Here is a 19,769-nt window from a genome sequence, read left to right on the forward strand (position 1 = left end):
AAATAAGATAGAGAAATAAATTAGATGATAAAACTATCAGACTGCAATCATCATCTGAAATCCCGGATTTTCATTTTCACCAAAACCTCAATTGTTTTGATTAATTTCATATTAAGTCAGTATTATTGTATTAGTAAGCCTTTAAAGATCAACCACAGTAGGTGGGTCCTGAGTAGGGGGGTAATCCTGATAGAAATTTTGAGTTATATGTCAGTCATGATTTTGGTCGGTCCTGCTAATGGCCTGCATTCCCCCTGCTGAGGTGGTAGAAGGCAGAACCAGGAGGAAATGAGGAAGGCTCTGAAGATAAAAGGTATAAAGGTTACTGGACAAGCCTACTGAGGGGAAAGATATGCAGGATTTTGGGTAGTATGGTTGCAGTAAATGTATAAAAGTGGAATGAAAATCACTTTCTGAGACGCTTACTCGGGACCAAAAAATGTCAAAGCTACACACACTAGTATATTAGAACTCAGTATCATACAGGATCAAATTGGTATAAACATCTGGATTCTACAATGCAGCAAAAGCATCATTAGTTAATTCAATATTTACTGTACATTGAAAGTCGTATTTCGTAGAAGAACCTAGATAATCACTGTCATGAAAACATCTTCTAAAGATTCCTTATCTTTGAGACAGACATTCTGAAATGTTTATAGATGAATTTTTGGAAGTTGTTTCAAGTTAATGTAGAGGACAGAGCAAGAGAAAGAGGACGGGAGTAGAGCTGAAACAAGAACTTCCATGAGCTAATGACTGATGTAGTTGGGTGATTCATTGCTCTCATTTAGATATGAAATTTTACATAATAAAATTAAAGAAATATATATTCTGATTTAATAAAATAATGATTTTCACCATTTTCACTTTCTCTTGTAGCTTTCTCTTTCATGAATTTATATTTTTGAACGACTGATCAACTATACCTAATTTGTTTAATCATTTTTATCATTCAAATACATGTACCAGAACTTATAGTCAGCCTAAGACAACCAGTCTCCTAGTGCAGTCTCTCACTCCATTCATTATTCATTTTACACATCACCTCCACACAGTTAATTAGCCTCTATCTGAACATTTCCAGTGAAGGATAAAATTATTAAATTCAAATCAAGTCCATTTTAAGTCAGTCAGTGCTAACTGCAGGAATGTTTTCATTATACTAAACTATCCCCTTATCAAAAACATGTTATGTTTCTCCTAAGTAGTTATGCCAACTGAAATTTCCAGTGATCTTACCCTGAGTTATTGATTATATCAGTTAACAGGATCTAAAATTACAATCACTGTTAAATAGTTATTGGAGCTCTTCACTGAAGAGTCTAGCTTTTAAAATCCACAACGGAACAGATAGCACATATTAAAGAAACCATTACATTTCAAATACTGGCTGTAACTTTTATACATTTTTGAAGTGCCCATCAGTCTGAGAGATCTTTAAAATAAAAAGGCAAGAAACAAAACAAAACAAAAAAAACGATTTCACAATTTCTTACCTTCAGGCAAACGTACTAAGTGATTTCTTCTTACATTAAGGTCTCGCAAGGCCTCCAAATTACCAATTTGGGAAGGGATTGTTTGAATTTCATTGCAGCTCACATCCTATTTCAAAAAGATACAAAGTAAAGAATTGTACTAATATTACAAACTTGCATGCTTTAAACTATCTGTAAAATGAGGTTGGACAAGATAATACCCCTCTTGTTGTAAAAAATACTATGATTCTGCGTCCAAGAATAATCCCATAGTTTGCAACAGCATTTAATTTTTAAAATGTATAGGCTTTTGACTGACTCTATACACTGTATATAGATCTACATTAATTTTGTGAGAACTAAAATTAAATGACTTAAGATGTGGACAGGAGGCCTAGAATATCAGATCAAATGAAAATGTTGGTGAAAAGGTTAAAAAAAAAGGTATTAAAACAGATCTTTAGGACAATATTTTTATTTTATATTGTTCTAAAGAAACTAGAAGAAAAAACAAAACTATGATAAAAATTATAATGATAAAATTATTTGAAAGGAAATCCCATTCTCAAAATACAAGTTCAACTATTCAAGAATATAAAATAAAAATGCACTGAAGATGACTCAAATCATTCTTTATCAAACTGAACATGAGGGAAAAATAATAAAGTACATATAACTCAAAGGCTATGGAAAAAGTAGATACTATTCTATTAGCAGCTCATCAACCTGATTCTAATACATATATTAGGTAGGACTTCTGGTATCTTGGCAAATAGCTTGATTCCACTGGTTCTGAGAAGAGACTGACTACAAGGTTCCAAGATTGATAATTTCAGGATTCCATAATTCTGAGACAAGCCAGAATTTGTAAACCCATGCATAGCAACAAGAAGCTGTCTAGGTTAATAAAAGCTCTAAGATGCCACAGTAACACTTAAAATTCCTCCAATATATAAATAAAAAGAAAATACTGAGACTTGTTATTAGGAAAGACCACTTACAAAAAACTTCAATAAGCTTCAGACATTATTTTTAAATTTTCCCAAAATATTCTCAGAAAGAAATAATACTATTTTTACCTTTCCTACCCATTCATGATTGAAGTAGAATCAGAAGCTAGACTTCTTAGCCCAATGCTCTAGGTATCAAAGCTAAAAGGGTTCTACAAGAAGTCAAGGGATCACTGGTTAAGAATCCACCTGCCAATGCAGGGAACATGGGTTGGAGCCCTGGTCCGGGAAGATCCCACATGCCATGAAGCAACTAAGCCCGTGCACCACAACTACTGAGCCTGTGCTCTAGAGCCCACAAGCCACAACTACTGAAGCCCGCATGCCTAGAGCCCATGCTCCACAACAAGAGACTGCGCTGCAATGAAGAGTAGCCCCTGCTTGCTGCAACTAGAGAAAGCCCGTGTGCAGCAACAAAGACCCAAAGCAGCCAAAAAATAAATAAATAAAGAAGTGGAAAGGATAGGAAGATTGAGTCTGAGCCAGAAGGGAATAGCAATCTATAATATCTCTCTCAGAAAATATGTATGTTGAAAGACAGCAGTTTACTTTCACTAAAAAAAAAAATGAAGGAGATAAAAAAGGAAAAGAAGCAATAAGGATGCTGCAGAAAGACCCACGAGAGAATCAGGAGCATTACGATTATTAATTTTTACTCTGCCACAAGCTGTTTTTTATGACTGAAGTATCAACTCACTTCTTTCATAGAAAGCTAAAAGCACCTTCTGTGAGACATATCTATCTTTTAAGCATTTAGGATTCAATAACTAGAAACAGAACGTTTAAATAGTGGTCTAGTATCTAGACTCTAAATTTAATATATTTGTGAGTTCTTATATGTGACCTTTTATATTCATAATCCACCTGAAAAAAAAAAAGTGACCCAACATGTGGTCCAATTAGACTTTTACGTGTACAGTCAGTTGTCCCTCAGTATCTGCAAGGGATTGGCTCTGAGGATACCAAAATCCATGGATGCTCGAGTGTCATACAAAATGGTGCATAATTTGCGTATAACCTACATACATCCTCCTGTATGCTTTCAACCATCTCTAGATTACTTATAATACCTGATACAACGTAAACACTATGTAAATAATTGTCACACACGGCAAATTCAAATTTTCCTTTTTAGAGATTTCTGGAAAAAAAATTTTTTTTTAATTTTATTTCTTTTTTTTTGGCCATGCTGCATGGCTTGTGGGATCTCAGTTCCCCGAGCAGGGATCGAACCCACGCCCTTGGCAGTGAAAGTGCAGAGTCCTAACCACTGGACCACCATGGAATTCCCAGGACATTTTTTTAAAAAATATTTTTGATTCACCGTTGGTTGAATCCACAGATGCAGAACCTACAAAAACAGAAGGCCAACTGTACTTATTTTTTGTTTATGATGTACATACATCTTTGTTAATAAACCTACATGGAATTATACTCCCAAATCTCAATGGACATAATTGTATTTGACCATTTCAGAAATATGAATCATAGGTTCTGGAGTTAAGGTAGACTGGTTTCAAATTCTACTTCAGTTATGGAACCTTTGGAACCTTTGGCAAATTACTTAACCTATCCTGAGTGCTGGTTTCCTCAGCTATAATATGATGATAACAATTCATAATGTTATTGTGGTGATTAAATAAGAAAAGTCTTATTCCCATGCCCAGAACAAAAGCACTCAAGAATAACAAGAAGTGGTAGGTGAAGGTTAAGCTTCTTAGAAAATATAAAGAATAGCTCACTTTAGAGTGGGAGCTAGGTTCTAAAGATAGCCTATAAGGTAAAAAAGTAAACCTGACCTTTGTACTGCCCATTCCCTATAGGCACTAACCAAAAATCAGAATATTGATGCTATTAACAAGATTTAATTAAAAAAATTCAAACCCTTTATTAAATTATGTCTCAAAAGTTTAATAACATAGAAATCACTTAATATTGATTAGAACCTGATTAGACTTTGATTAGACTTGTACTTTCAGTTCTTTCTAATTTTGTGTTGAAGCACTTGAGAGCTCATCAATCAGTAAAACTTCATTATCAGTACTTGAAAATAACTCAAAAACACAAAAGAGTATGTGTGTGTGTGTGTGTGTGTGTGTATATATATATACACACACACACATATATACAAAACAATAAAAAAATGAAATATTAACTTACAAGTTCTGTTAAATGTCTGAGATGTCCAATTTCTTCTGGAAGTGAGACCAATTTGTTATTACTAGCAATTAAGACTTTCAATGGTAAATCACACAAGTGTACTGGCAATGTTGACAGCTGGTTTCGACTAAATGGGTAAGTAGAAAAACAGAAAAGTCAGAGCCCACCACTCAAGGAAAAAAACTGCCATCTTTCTCATTCTATACTAAGTATACTAATAAAGTTAAGTCTTGCAAGGAACAAACAGGATATTAGATTTGAGTTCGAGTCTTCATTTCCTCACTTGTCAGCTTTTGTGTTTTTAGGCACAGCATTTAATTTATCTGCATCCTACACAGATTCCTCATCTGTAAATCACAGGGCTTACAGGACTCTTGCACCACAAAACTCCTTTATAAATAATGAAGTGCCATATAAACAAAACATATTATTATTTTATTAAATTTATATAGGAAAAAATGATTTTAAAATAGGGTAGATAACTAATATCCTCTCCTCTTCCTTCCGAAGAGTTATATACAAAGTGTCTGTAATTTACTTCCCTCATCATTACATTATTATAACCAAATGTACATAAACGACCCAAATATAATTCTATGGGAAATAAGGGACAGATTGTGATTTCAAATATATCATATTAACTGAAGGATAGGTGAGGAATTTTTATTTATACAAAAATATACAAATCAGAACTGAAAGTAAAAAACACATCTATCATTAGGATAAAAATAAGTTAAAATTTTACTTATGCAGATTTAACATCTTAATCCTTAGTAACAATTGCCCCCCCTTTTCAAGATCTTTGATGATTTTACTAACACAGATCATAAGCCTTTAAAACTTTTAAAATCTAATAATTAGACATTCACATACAAAACTGTCTACTAGTGCTACTTTGATCATGGGAAAAAACTGAGAGAATAAATATCCAAGAGGGAAAATGAGTTTCAGAAATATATACACTGTACATTAAAATGATTACATATAAAAATATTTCCAAAGGATATTTAATGAGAAGGGGAAAAACTCATTTAAAAATTTGACTAAAAGCCTACAAAAAAGTAAAAGTTCACCTATAATTATATAACTCAAACACAACATTTTGATGAATTTCCTTTACTTTTCTACATTTGTTTATCTTCTCCAGTCAACATTTATAACTTTTATAAAGAAACAAAATAACAAAAGAATTCTTGTAAGACGTGAAAAAATGGAGTAGGTGAGTTGAAAAAATGCATTTATATATTTAGAACTTAGTACACAAAAATAAGTAATCACAAAAACCAAACAAAGTAATTTCAGATGTACTATTCTCATTTGATGAAGCTTATTTGAAAATGTAATCGGAAAACCACTGCTACAAGACTGCTCCAAGTCTATTAGGCTAATGTCTCTTAGAGTTTGTTAATTATTACAAACACAAAGACAAAGGGAGAAACTAGAGGGATATAGAAAATACTGCTAATTTAGTCCAAGAATATGTCGAGATACTGCTGATATAAACAGACAATATAAATTTTTTTTTAATTATTAGTTTTATTTTTTGGCCGCGTGGCATGTGGGATCTTAGTTTCCCGACCAGGGATTGAAACCGTGCCCTCTGCAGTGGAAGCATGGAGTCCTAACCACTGGACCGCCACGGAATTCCCCAGATAATGTAAATTTTAGTGAAAGGGAAGAGGAAAATTGAAAAGATCACACAAAACTAAAAATTAAAAGGAAAAAATCCTTACCTAATATTTAAGAACGTTAGAGCTTGCAAGTTTAGAACTGCCTCTGGTATATACCGAATACAATTTTGGTATAAATTGAGATTCTCAAGAGAAACGAAGTGACATGCTTCTATGGGAATTTCTGAGAGGCGATTTCGTGACAGATCTGAAAGAAAAAATAAATTAAGTTTAAAATCAATCCTTGGAACTTATTTTACTGAAATTTTAAATAAAAAAGCAGGTTTCATAATTGTTTGAATTTCCTAGAACTCCTATTGTGGAGACTGGTCCAGATTAAATATTCAAATATTAAATGATTGAATAAACCATTTTAACATATGCCTCTATACCTGTTGCTGGGAAACGCTGATTCCTTTTGGGTCTCTACACATACTAAAAAATAAAACCATTATTCTTTGCAAGTAACATAAACTGCAAAGGAATACCAGCTTAAAAATTACATCACAGATCATGCTAAGTACCAAATATCCTAGAAAACAAATGGATCCCTAAAATCCACCTTCCCAAAAGCTCAGCCAACTTTCTAAGGTTTTCAGAAAAGCGAAGCAAAACGAAACAAACAAAAAAATTGTCCCTTTCTTTACGGAGCAGCTAGGCCCGTGAGCCATGGCCGCTGAGCCTGCGCGTCCGGAGCCTGTGCTCCGCAACGGGAGAGGCCGCAACAGTGAGAGGCCCGCGTACCGCAAAAACAAAAAAGTATCACTGTCATGTCAAAAGGACTCAGGAACCATCTTTGCTCCCACTGGCTAAAGATGAGATAACCTGAGCTTCAATAAAGATAATAATTGCAGCGAAAAACAATAATAATAATTGCAGCGAATTGAAATCTATCACATATTACTGAATTTATCCTCCCCAAAAGATGATAAAGAACCAATTAATTACCTTGTAAGCTGATAAGGGGGGGGGAGCAAACATTTACCTTGCCTTCCCTATGTGAACTGTATCACTGAGTAACCAAATAGATAAAGGGAAGCATCTTTATATAAGTGTTCTAGCTATAAAATGAAAAATAATGCTAGAATATAGCATTTTGCAACTCTCAATGAATTAATGGATCCAGAATTGAGTATTAATGACTGTTATCTTTACAAAAAGATAATCAGAAAGTATATGCCCCCCATTAGAAGAACAGAACATCATTTATGGTCTTGCCAAAGGGACAGAACCTGAGTCAAATCAAGCTTTTCCATCAGCTGCAAACTTTCAGAAAATGAAGAGGACAAAGAAGTATGCTGAAATACAGTCACTCTATCATTAACCATTTAGATTTAATTAAATGCACTGTGAGATTCATTTGATCTCTACTGTTTTCTCTCTTCTTCTGCCCCTTAAATTCTCTGTTGAGAATTATTTGGTGAGAATCCTTTAACTTTCCCTAGACGGAGGATCTGAATTCCTGCACATCTTCAAGTACCTTGCTTTCACCATAACAAGTGAATGATATTTCAGCTAGGTATATATAGACAATTCTTTTCTTGGTAATCTGTAGACGTTATTTTACTACCTTCTAGTTTCCAGTGTCACACTGAGTAGTCCAGCACATATCTGATTATTTTTCCTTTGTAAGCAGCTTGTTCTTTGTCTCCCTCCACCCTTAAATTAACACTCTGGTCCAGAACTCAGTTGGTTCTTTCAATCCTTCTTTAAACCAGAGAAATTCTCCTCTATTATACCTTTAGTTGTTGCATCTACTCCATTTGCTCCTTCTCCTTCTTTATATTTTTTTTTCTGTTTTGATATACTCTTCCACTTAATGTTCCAAACCACGAATCTGAGTCTCAACAGTAATCATTCTCTCCTTAAATTAATATATAGAAAAGTTTTTCCCCTCACTTTTTAATTCTTTCATGCTATGATTAGAAGCATGTCACCCTGTTTCTCTTGAGAATCTCAGGATAATTTAGTTTTGTTTTAATTGAAGCATAGTTGATTTACAATGTTGTGTTAGTTTCTGGTGAATAGAAAAGTGATTCATAAAACTTTATACTTTTTCAGATTCTTTTCCATTAGAGTTTGTTACAGGATACTGAATATAGTTCCCTGTGCTATATAGTAAGACCTTGCTATTCGTATCTGCTAATCTCAAACTCCTAATTTATCCCTTCCCTCCCCTTTATCCTTCGGTAACCATAAGTTTGTTTTCTATGTTTGTGAGTCTGTTTCTGTTTTGTAAGCAAGTTCATTTGTATCACTTTTTTAGATTCCACATATAAGTGATATCATATGATATTTGTCTTTCTCTGTCTTACTTCACTTAGTATGATAATCTCTAGGTCCATCCATGTTGTTGCAATGGCATTATTTCATTCTTTTTACGGCTGAGTAATATTCCACTGTCTGTGTGCATGTGTGTGTACACACACGCACACACACATACACACACACACACCACATCTTTATCCAGTCATCTGTCAATAGACATTTATGTTGCTTCCATGTCTTGGCTATTATAAATAGTGTTGCTATGCACACTGGAGTGCATGCATGTATCTTTTCGAATTAGAGTTTTCTCCGGATATATGCCCAGGAGTGGGATTACTGGAACATTCTGTTTTATTTGTTAAACTTGTCATCTATCTCTTCGAATAGTTCTATTTCATTGAAGTCACTTCTTCTAGATGTAATCCGTGTTCATCCTCTCTGGCTCCTGGAGTTCCTTTAAATGAATTATCTTCCTTTGCCAATTCATGGCTTGCCTCATCTTTGGAGCTCAGATCAAGCTGCTAGAGTACCATGAATGGCATTCAACATCAAAACAGTGGAAGCAAGCTCCATGATGCACTGGAACTAAGTTTCCCCTCTGGGGTACAGTTCTTCCTGAGAACTCAAAAGTTTTGATAACTGCCATAGGTTTTTGTCTCTTATTTTCATTTGGATCCCAGTATATCCCCCAGACTCACATATTCCCTACAGGTCCCACCAGCCTGTGAGCCTACAAGTTGCTTCACTCTGAAGTAGTAGTTAGTAACTGAAGTTGGGAAAGACCACGATCTTACCAAAATGCCTCCCCATATTGTATTCATTAGGAAAAGGTTAAAGCCCAGGTAACAGAGGGCATCAAATATTTACAAATAAAAATTTCCTACAGGGCTTCTCTGGTGGCACAGTGGTTGAGAATCTGCCTGCCAATGCAGGGGACACGGGTTTGAGCCCTGGTCTGGGAAGATCCCACATGCCGCGGAGCAACTGGGCCCGTGAGCCACAATTACTGAGCCTGCGCGTCTGGAGCCTGTGCTCCGCAACAAGAGAGGCCGCGATAGTAAGAGGCCCGTGCACCTCAATGAAGAGTGGCCCCTGCTTGCCACAACTAAAGAAAGCCCTCGCACAGAAATGAAGACCCAACACAGCCATAAATAAATAAATAAATAAATTTAAATCATATGGGCTTCTAAGAAGACCTCTGCTTAAAAAAAAAAAGATGCAGCTGTAAACTGTCACCCACGCTTGCTGCCCTCCCTTAAAAAAAAAATTTCCTACAGAATCACATGGTAAATAACTTATTTAATACAAAATACAACAAAAATTATTTTATAAATTCCTATTTAAATTTTGTTAGTATGATTTTAAAAACTGAAGAAATGAAAGAAATTAATTTCAATTACAAACTGCTCCTTAGGAACTTCCCTGGTGGCACAGTGGTTGAGAATCTGCTTGCCAATGCAGGGGACACGGGTTTGATCTCTGGTCTGGGAAGATCCCACATGCCGAGGAGCAACTAAGCCTGTGCGCCACAACTACTGACCCTGTGCGCCACAACTACTGAGCCTGTGCACCACAACTACTGAGCCTGTGTACCACAACTACTGAAGCCCAGGCGCCTAGAGCCCGTGCTCCACAAGAGAAGCCACCGCAATGAGAAGCCTACGCACTGCAATGAAGAGTAGCCCCCACTCGCCGCAACTAGAGAAAGCCCACACACAGCAACGAATATCCAATGAGGCCAAAAATAAATAATAAAATAAAATAAATAAATTTATTAAAAAAAAAGTGTCAGCAGAACTTCATTCTTTCTGGAGCTTCTAGGAGAAAATCTGTCTTCTTCTTTTTCCCAGCTTCTAGAGTCTGTCTACATTCTTTGGCTCATAGCCCCATTCCTCCATCTTCAAGTCAGCAATATCAGGTGGAGTCCTTCTGATGCTGCCATCTCTGTGGGTCTCCCTCTTCTGCCTCCTTCTTCCACTTTTAAGGATCCTTTGATTTGCCCACCTCCCCCTGCTCCCAAATAATCAACGATAATCTTCCTATTTGAAGAACAGCTGATGAGCAACCTTAATTCCCCTTTGCCATGTAGTGCAACATATTCATAAGTTATAGGGATTAGGATGTAGACTAATCCCTACATCCTATATCCTAAGGTGGGGGGAACATAATTCTGCCTAGCACACCTCTCAACTTTCTAAAAGTAGAAGCATACTTTATGTGTTTTCTTTTGTGACCTTCTCTCAACATTTGAGATTCATTCATGTAGTTGCATACTGCAGTAGTTCCTTCATTTTCACTGTCTTCATACTATTCTATATGAACGTGCTACAATTTATTTACTCATTCTACTACTGATGAACATTTCGATTACACACTGAACTAGGAGAGAAAATGCTATGTAATAAGATTTATGTATCATCAACTTCAAAAGAGCATGCCAAATTGTTTTCCAAAGAGGTTGTACCAATTTACACATTTACCAGCAATGTACAAAGAGTTCTTGTGGCTTCATATCCTTGCTAATACTTGTTATTGAGATGTTTTAATATTTATTATGTTTTAAAGATTTTTATACAGTGGCATTTCATTGTGATTTTCATTTCCCTGATTATTGAGGTACAACAGCTTTTCATATGTTTATTAGCCATCTAGATTTCTCTTTTTGTAAAGTACCAGCTCAAGTCTTTTGGTGTGTTGGACATCTTTATAAATTCTGAATATGAGACTGTTATCAGTTATATGTGTTGCAAATATGTTCTCCCACTCTGTAGCTTGAAGTTTCACAGTCTTTGTGGTGTCTTCTGATGAAAGTCTTTAGTTTTAATAGAGTAAAACGTTTCATTAATCCTTTCCTTTATGGTTAGTGGTATTTGCAGTTTTAAAAGAAATCCTTCCCTACTCCAAGGTCACAAAGATATTCTTTTCTAAAGGTTTTAGAGCCTGACATTTAATCTACCAGGAATTTATTTTCTAGTATGATGTGAGGTAGGAGGCCAGTTTCATGTTTTCCTACAGGGGTACCCATTTATCCCAGTGACAGTTATTGAAAAGATCATCACCTCCCCCCCCAACTATTTCCCTATAACACCTGTCATATATCAGGTGCCTACATTTGTATGGGCCTGTTTGGGGGCTTCTCTAATCTGTTCCATTGCACTACTTATATATTCTTATGTCAATATTACACAATCTTAATTACTATAGCTTACAATGATTCCTGAAATCTAGTAGAGTGATGTACTCCTACATCACTTCTAGTAGGACAGGTATTCCTTCCTCTTTGTAGTTCTTCAAGTGTGTCTTGGCTTTCTAGGTCCTTTGCATTTCCTTGTAAGTTTTAGAATGAGCCTGTTATATCTCATAAAAACACTTGTTCGAACTTTTACTGAGATTGCACTGCATCAACCATCAATTTGGGAAAAAATGACACCTTTACTTGATTTATTCACAGGTCTTTATGATTTTATAAATGATATATATTTTTCAAGTTTTATTTTCTAACCATTAGTTACTCACAGAAATAAAATTGATTTCAATATATTGATTTTGTACCTGGCAACTTTGATAAATCTTTTTATTAGTCTATAAAATTTATCTGTAGATTCATTTGGATAGCTCCAAATCCACGATTACCTAGTTCTGTGAATAATGAAAGCTTGTTTCTTCCTTTCTGATATGTACGTACGTACGTATGTACGTACGTACGTACCTACCTACCTACCTATCTATCTATCTATCTACCATCTAATTCCCTTACAGTGCTGGCTAGGACCTCTAGTATAATGTTGAATAAAAGCAGTAATTGAAGGTATTCTTGTCTTGTTCCCAATTTCAAAGGTTTTCTGTAGATATTGTTTATCAGATTAAGGAAATTCCTTTCTATTCCTAGTTTGCTAGGAGTTTATCAGTAACAAATGTCATATTTATCAATCTCTTTTTCTCCATCTATTGAGATGATCATAGGATTTTAATCTTTTACTACATTAATATTGAATTTTACTCTTTATTCCACTATTATTTATTCCATTAGTGTAGAACTGATTTTTTTCCTTATTAAAACTTTATTCTATCAGTATGATATTAAATTTACTTTCTAATGTTAAATCTTGTATTCCTGGGATAAAATAAATTTAGTCATGATGTATTAGTTTGGGGGTATTCCCTCTTTTTCTATTGACTGAAAGGATTTATACAGCTTTCAAATGATTTCATTTTAAAAGCTTCTTAGAATTCACTGGTGAAGCCACCTGGGCCTACGTTTTCCCTGAAGGAAAATTTTTCACTATTGACTGAATTTCTTTAATATTAATAAGACTATTAAAGTTTTATATATATTTTCTTGAACCAGTTTTCAGTTATTACAGTCTAGGAGTTTGCTATTTTCATCAGAATTTTCCATTTTATTAGCATAAAGTTGTTCATAATATCTTCTTTATTTTTTTAATGTTTACAGCATCTGTGGGGATGGCTCTATTTTCGTTTCTGACTTCGGTTTTTGTACCTTATTTCTTTCTTGAGCAATCTCATCAGAGATTTGAAAATATCATTAGTGTTTTCAAAGTATCCATTCTGGCTTTGTTAACCCTATTCATTGTACAGTTTTTATTTTGTTAGTTTCTGTTCTTACCTTTATCATCTTCCTTTCATTGGGGGAGAGGGGTTGTGCTATTCTTTTCCTAATTTATAGAGATGGAGGCTTAGCTCAATAATTTTTAGACTTATTTCTTTCCAAAAATATGCACTTAAAGCTTTTATAAAATTCCCTTTAAGTGCTGCCTTAGCTGTATCTCATGAGTCTTTATATATACATTTTTTAATTAGAATATTCAATTAGAAAATATTTCCTAATTTCCGTTATGATTTCATCTCATTCTGTTAGAAATGAATTCCTTAATTTCTGAACATATAATGATATTCTACTTATCTTTTTTGTTAATGATTTCTAACAACTGTATATGGTAAAAGAACATGCTTTATGTGATTTCAATCCTCTCTTGTTTGTTTATTTTCTTTACGGTCCAGCACATGGTCCATTTTTATATATATTCTATGTGAGTCTGACAAGAATATTTATTCTACATTGGCATAATGTTCTAGTTATGTCTACTAGGTCACATTTGTTTAACTGCATTGTTCAAAGCTCGTCCTTACTGATTTTTTTTTGGTCAGTTTTTTCCATCAACTGCTGAGAGAGAGGGGTATATTAGTCTTTCATTTTTATTGCTATGTGGAGAGGGGTATATTAGTCTTTCATTTTTATTGCTATGTGTCTATTTCTCTCTTTAATTCTTCAACCCTTTCTTTATGTATTTTGGACTTTTGTTATTAGGTACCTACAAAATTTTAAATTATTATTATCAATTTTTTTTTTGGCCACACCATGTAGCATGTGGGATCTTAGTTCCCCCACCAGGGATCAAATCCGTGCCCCCTGCAGCGGAAGCATGGAGTCTTAACCACTGGACCGCCAGGGAAGTCCCCAAAATTTTAAATTATTACCTTCCTGATAAATCAAACTTTTTATAATTCTTAAGTTACTTCTTCCATTCCCAGTACTGTAATTTGCTTTGAAATCTCTTCTTTTGGTTGGTTTGGTGGACTTACTTTAATGTGACTCCCATGATCCCTATTTACACCCTTGTATAATACACCCTCCTCCACTTGAGTGTAGGTGGGACTTCAAAAGTAACTAACTTGCTCCTAACCAACAGAATACTGCAAACATGATGTGATGTCATTCCCGTGGTTACGACTGTCTATCTGATCTGTCCTATCTCTGTTGCCAAATTTGAAGAAATAAGCTGCTGTGAATTCTACAGTTGCAAGGAAATAAATTCTGCCAACAACCTGAGGGAGACTGGAAGCAGATCCTTCCCCCGTCACACCTCGAGATGAGGACTCAGGCCTGATCAACACCTTGACTGAAGCCTTGCAGCAGACTAGTCTAAACTGTGCCTAGACTCCTGATTCAAAGAAACCATGAAGTTCCTTAAGCTGCTAAGTTTGTGTAACTTGTTATACAGCATAGAAAACTAACACAGTCAATATTTCTACAGAGTACCTTTTCCTATTAATTTCGAACTTTCTGGATGATTACACTTTGAATGTGTTTCTTATAAACAGCACATAGGTAGATTTTGCTTTCTTTTCATTGTCTGACAATCTTAATCTTTTAACTGAAGCACTCTATATTTAACATAATTACCCAATATATTTGGACTTTTTAAAAGGTCATGTTATTTATGACAAATGTAGTTCATTGCCCTTTGAATATCTATGCTCTTTCCTTCCTTCTTACTATCAGAATCTCAATTGTGTTGAAAACAGCAAAGGGCTCAGCTAGACCACTGACTGATATTTCCAATTTTATTAATCATTAAAGTCCAAACAAAGGAAATAAAGACTGATATAAAATTTAACCATATTTGTCCTGGTAACTAAATTGATGTAGGAAATTCTCATTTATAGCCAGTGTCCTGAGTTTGTATGTAAACTGAATGCTTTGAAACTACCTCATGTTTTTCCATAGAGGGAAAAAAGACTTCTTAGCTATTGAGGGCTAACTTTACACACAATGCCAATGCCAATGCCAATGTTATATATTCGCAAATATATTCCTTTTCCAGTATTTCCTATCTCAGTACATGATGCTTTTGTCTATCCAGTTGCTTAAGTCAGAATTCTGGAAGCATCCTGACACCTTTCTTTTTTTCCCCTAATCTAATCCTATTAACAAACACTGTCAGTTTCTTGGTCCAAATATATCTTGGGCCTCTCCGTTTCTCTTCATCTCTTTGTCACTGCCTCTTAGAATTGTTCTAAGAATCAAATCAAACAATGCATGGAAAATTACTTCATATACTGTAAAATGCAAAGAGGCACACACGCATAAAGCCAGCTTCAAAAGGCTGACAGCCATACAGCAAAAACAAATAACACCCATCCCCCCTAATTTCAGGGTATTGTACTCTGCAATAAAATATTACAGAGTACAATACAATAATTTATGATCTTTGGTCACCAAAAAGAATATTGCTTTCAGTATACTCTACTTTTAAAAGGCAAAAAAGGTAGAAAACATTTATTTAAAGATTTACATTAAAATGTTTAAAATAGTTTCCTTATCTTTCAGTGAGGTTAAATAAGCAGAGAGGTTACTGTATCTTTGTGTCACTAGAGTAAACTTGCTTTCACACATACAGATAAGACTAGTTATTGCCACACAAGCCCCCTAAATTTCCATCTCTGTGTCAGTGTAGTCAGTTGTAGGCTGTTTTCCAGATTGCAAGCTCAACTGAGATTTGCCAAGTATTGTAAACAGCCACAAACTGGATAATAAGCAACTATGCAATTAAGCTATTAAGTTACTTCTATGTATCATATCCTGAATGTGGCCTTGGTCTTGCACCAGCCATTATCTTTTCTGCTAATGCTAGTAATATGAGCCAACAACTATACCACTCTGGCATAGCCCTTGGATGTATTATTCAGTTGAGCAAAGCAGAAAAAGCCTATTTTGGCCTGATAAAAATATGAGAAAAATTTTCGCTAAAAAATGTACCATGGAAGTTTCAATTAACTAAAAGAAATATTTCAATGGAAAAAGTTTTAAGACATTTTGTTTGCAATCAAATGCCTGATTATTTTCCTAATTTACAAAAAAGTTACCCTCAAAGTTAAACTCATCTCAGATCTACTTTAAGTTTAAAAATAATATGTCTAAAGAGAAAAGTCTAAAAAGATAGTAAAAAGAATCTTTAATATTAATGGGGGGTGCACAAGAATGATCACTGTAGATTCACATAGCAAATATTCACTGAGTAGGGACTATGTCTGTTTTGTTCAACTCTGTATAGTTGGCACTTAGTAGTGCCATAGTACATAGCACATAGTAGGTACTCAATAAAATATTTATTAAAAAAAATCAAATAAATGAATGAAACAAAAACTCCAGAATCAGAAATGAGTAAGAATCCTGTCCTCCATCTTATACAGCTTCATCTATGGTAAGACTAATAACGTAATTAATATACTGATAAAGGACCAAATCACAATTTTACCTTTATGATTTTTTAAAAAGTACTACATAACCTGGATTGAAAATTTATTTCCAAAAAAGTAAGTGTTACATAAAATGAATCAAATCCAACTCTTGAGGGAAAAACTATTATATGTATCAAACCATAGATAAGTATTTATAATTTAAAAAAAAGCTGAGATAGGTTACAACCATAAGAAAGAGTGGTTAAGGTATATAAAAAATGACATCGGGGGGCTTCCCTGGTGGCACAGTGGTTAGGAATCTGCCTGTCAATGCAGGGGACACGGGTTCAAGTCCTGGTCTGGGAAGATCCCACATGCCACGGAGCAACTAAGCCCATGCACCGCAACTACTGAGCCTGCGCTCTAGAGCCTGCGAGCCACAACTACTGAGCCTGCGTGCCACAACTACTGAAGCCCGTGCGCCTAGAGCCCGTGCTCTGCAACAGAAGGGGCCACCGCAATGAGAAGCCTGTGCACCACAACAAAGAACAGCCCTCACTCACCACGACTAGAGAAAGCCCGTGCACAGCAACGAAGACCCAACGCAGACAAAAATCAAATAAATAAATTTATTAAAAACAAAAATGATGTTGAAACTTTTTTCCATTTTGAAGTACAAAATGTTTTTAATTTATACCTTCCTATTTTAAAAAATAGATGTACATTGATTTATTGACTTGTTTGCTGCATAGACTCATGGATTTTCATTTTATTCAATGTTATAATCCATTATGACCCAGACCTGATTAGGAGATCTCCCCTTTAAACTAGCTCCTATAGCTTTTTGATATGCCATCTTCATTTTTTTTCACATTTCGTTTTTTTTTAAATTTTATTTATTTATTTTTTGGCTGCGCTGGGTCTTTGGTGCTGTGCATGGGCTTCCTCTAGTTGTGGTGAGTGGGGGCTACTCTTCATGGCAGTGCATGGGCTTCTCATTGCAGTGGCTTTTCTTTGTTGCAGAGCATGGGCTCTAGGCATGTGGGCTTCAGTAGTTGTGGCCTGCGGGCTCAGCAGTTGTGGCTCACGGGCTCTAGAGCGCAGGTTCAGTAGTTGCGGTACACAGGCTTAGTTGCCCCGCGGCACGTGGGATCTTCCCGGACCAGGGCTTGAACCCATGTCCCCTGCATTGGCAGGAGGATTCTTAACCACTGAGACACCAGGGAAGTCCCTAGCATTTCCTTATATTCTGACACAGCAAGATGTTCCAGGCTTATCTTGCAACTTCTGTGCCCCAGTTCTAGAATCAGCTATTTTTCACCCTTGTGTAACAGCAACATCTGTGGCATTAGATTTGTGGGGTAGGGGGCAAAAGGGAAAACCACCAATCCCAAGGGAAGTTTCAGAATTAATGACCGTTGGGTTTCTTTTGTAAGCCAGTAAGCTTTATAGCGGTCTGTTATACAGCAACTGAAAAACAAAACAGAAATTGGTACCTGGAAGTGGTGTGTAACAATAAAACATCTGGCACTGGCTTAAAATGAGGCAGCAGGCAGTGGCCCTAAGGGGCCTCCCAGTGCCTGTTAGAGGAGGCTGGAGGGCAGTGGAAAAAAAAAATGCTATTGAAGGCTGGAGAAAAGGGTACCCTAGTTCTGCTCTGGCAGAACAATTAAAGAAACTATAACCTGCCATATCATGATAGGTACAGAGGTTATCTAAAGGATTTAAATCACCATAAATACATGTGGCTATCTGTAGTGAAACATGTTAGTTGAAGAGGTATATGACAATAAAGATCACTAAGTATTAATCTTAAATCTTGATAAGAAAGGGCATATATATATTTACACACATACATATGTGTATATATTCCTGTAATTTTCTAATTAAATTTTTCTCCCCTCACTTATTTTTACATATCATTCAAATGTATTACATATTTTTCCTTTTCAAATAATGCAGAGAAGATAAAAAAAGTCAACCAACTTAAAAGACTCTCTTTGCTCACACAGGAAAGAATGTGAATTTCTGCCTAGAATGGATTCTGGTTTTATATAATATTGGAAAATAAACTCAATTTTAGAGTTTACAAAGACCATCCTTAAAAGTGTTATCCAATTCTCATAATATTTTCTTTCATCTTGAAATATGGCTCATTACATACCCTGCCAATAAAAGTTTTCAAAACTACACCCCAAAACAATGCAATTTAGAGAAAAACTATTATCTTAAATAAGACCTAAGATATAGCCAGACTTCAGCCCTAGCTCTACCATTTATTATATATATCTTAAGCTCTAGAACATTTCAGAATCTTTTTCTCTAACACTTTCACTGAGATGTTTTCAATTATTTTACTTTTTTTTTTTTCAGGTAAGAAGCAATGTTAAAAGGTACTTTTTTCTTAAGTCTATTTCTCCCATTAACTGCTCAATAACTTTATGATTTTATGAATTAGGAGTAGTTGATTCCTACTTTCGGGGGACAAACCTGGAGCCCAAAGATGACAGTAATGTGGCTTCTTAAACTTGAAAAAAGTTTTTGGGAAACACTTATTTAACTGATGTGACATTTTCCTCCCAGCTAACTTTCTGACTTCCTATTTCTGTTTGAGGCTGTGAAGGTCACAAGGTCCAGAAAAATAATATAATTATTTTACTAATATGATATTGCTCACTCCTCATAAGCTGGCAAAAAGAAAAAAAACCCCTAATTCTTTATAACACAAAAACTTGTCAATAACTTAAATAATTTTATAAATTAAATCTCTTAAAAGAAAATAATTATAAATATCTAAGTAGTGTTTCTGTGTTTAGTTCAACAAATTCATTCTTTGCTCTTAAAGAAGTCTGCTCAATTTTGCCCCTTCTTTCAGATACAGTCAAACTGTTACAATCACCATTCTTCTTCTTTTTTTTTTTTGCGGTACGCGGGCCTCTCACTGTTGTGGCCTCTCCCGTTGCGGAGCACAGGCTCTGGACGCGCAGGCTTAGCGGCCATGGCTCACGGGCCCAGCCGCTCCGCGGCATGTGGGATCTTCCCGGACCGGGGCACGAACCCGTGTCCCCTGCATCGGCTGGCGGAATCTCAACCGCTGCGCCACCAGGGAAGCCCAATCACCATTCTTGATTCTCCTTAGTGCTGCAGGAGGCACCCTTCTTTTTTTTCAGACCAGTGTCTGACTTTTATCATAAGGTGCC

The 19,769-nt window shown here is 35.4% G+C and overlaps 1 protein-coding gene across 15 annotated transcripts in view; it reads right to left on the bottom strand.

Annotated features, from left to right (window-relative positions):
* Window positions 1–19,769, bottom strand: part of LRCH3 (leucine rich repeats and calponin homology domain containing 3) — a 116,199-nt gene that overhangs the window by 67,191 nt on the left and 29,239 nt on the right. For all 15 annotated transcript variants that reach the window (XM_030760963.2, XM_022567995.2, XM_030760962.2 and 12 more), the window contains exons 2-4: window positions 6,382–6,526; window positions 4,649–4,775; window positions 1,500–1,605 (exon numbers count right to left, since the gene is read on the bottom strand). In XM_030760963.2, the coding sequence (XP_030616823.2) occupies window positions 1,500–1,605; window positions 4,649–4,775; window positions 6,382–6,526 (378 nt within the window). The remainder of the gene's footprint in view (window positions 1–1,499; window positions 1,606–4,648; window positions 4,776–6,381; window positions 6,527–19,769) is intronic.

The sequence above is a fragment of the Delphinapterus leucas genome, chromosome 4 (assembly GCF_059928025.1).
Source record: "Delphinapterus leucas isolate spDelLeu-1000000601 "Yukka" chromosome 4, BTC_Dleu_Yukka2, whole genome shotgun sequence".
Lineage (NCBI taxonomy): Eukaryota > Metazoa > Chordata > Mammalia > Artiodactyla > Monodontidae > Delphinapterus > Delphinapterus leucas.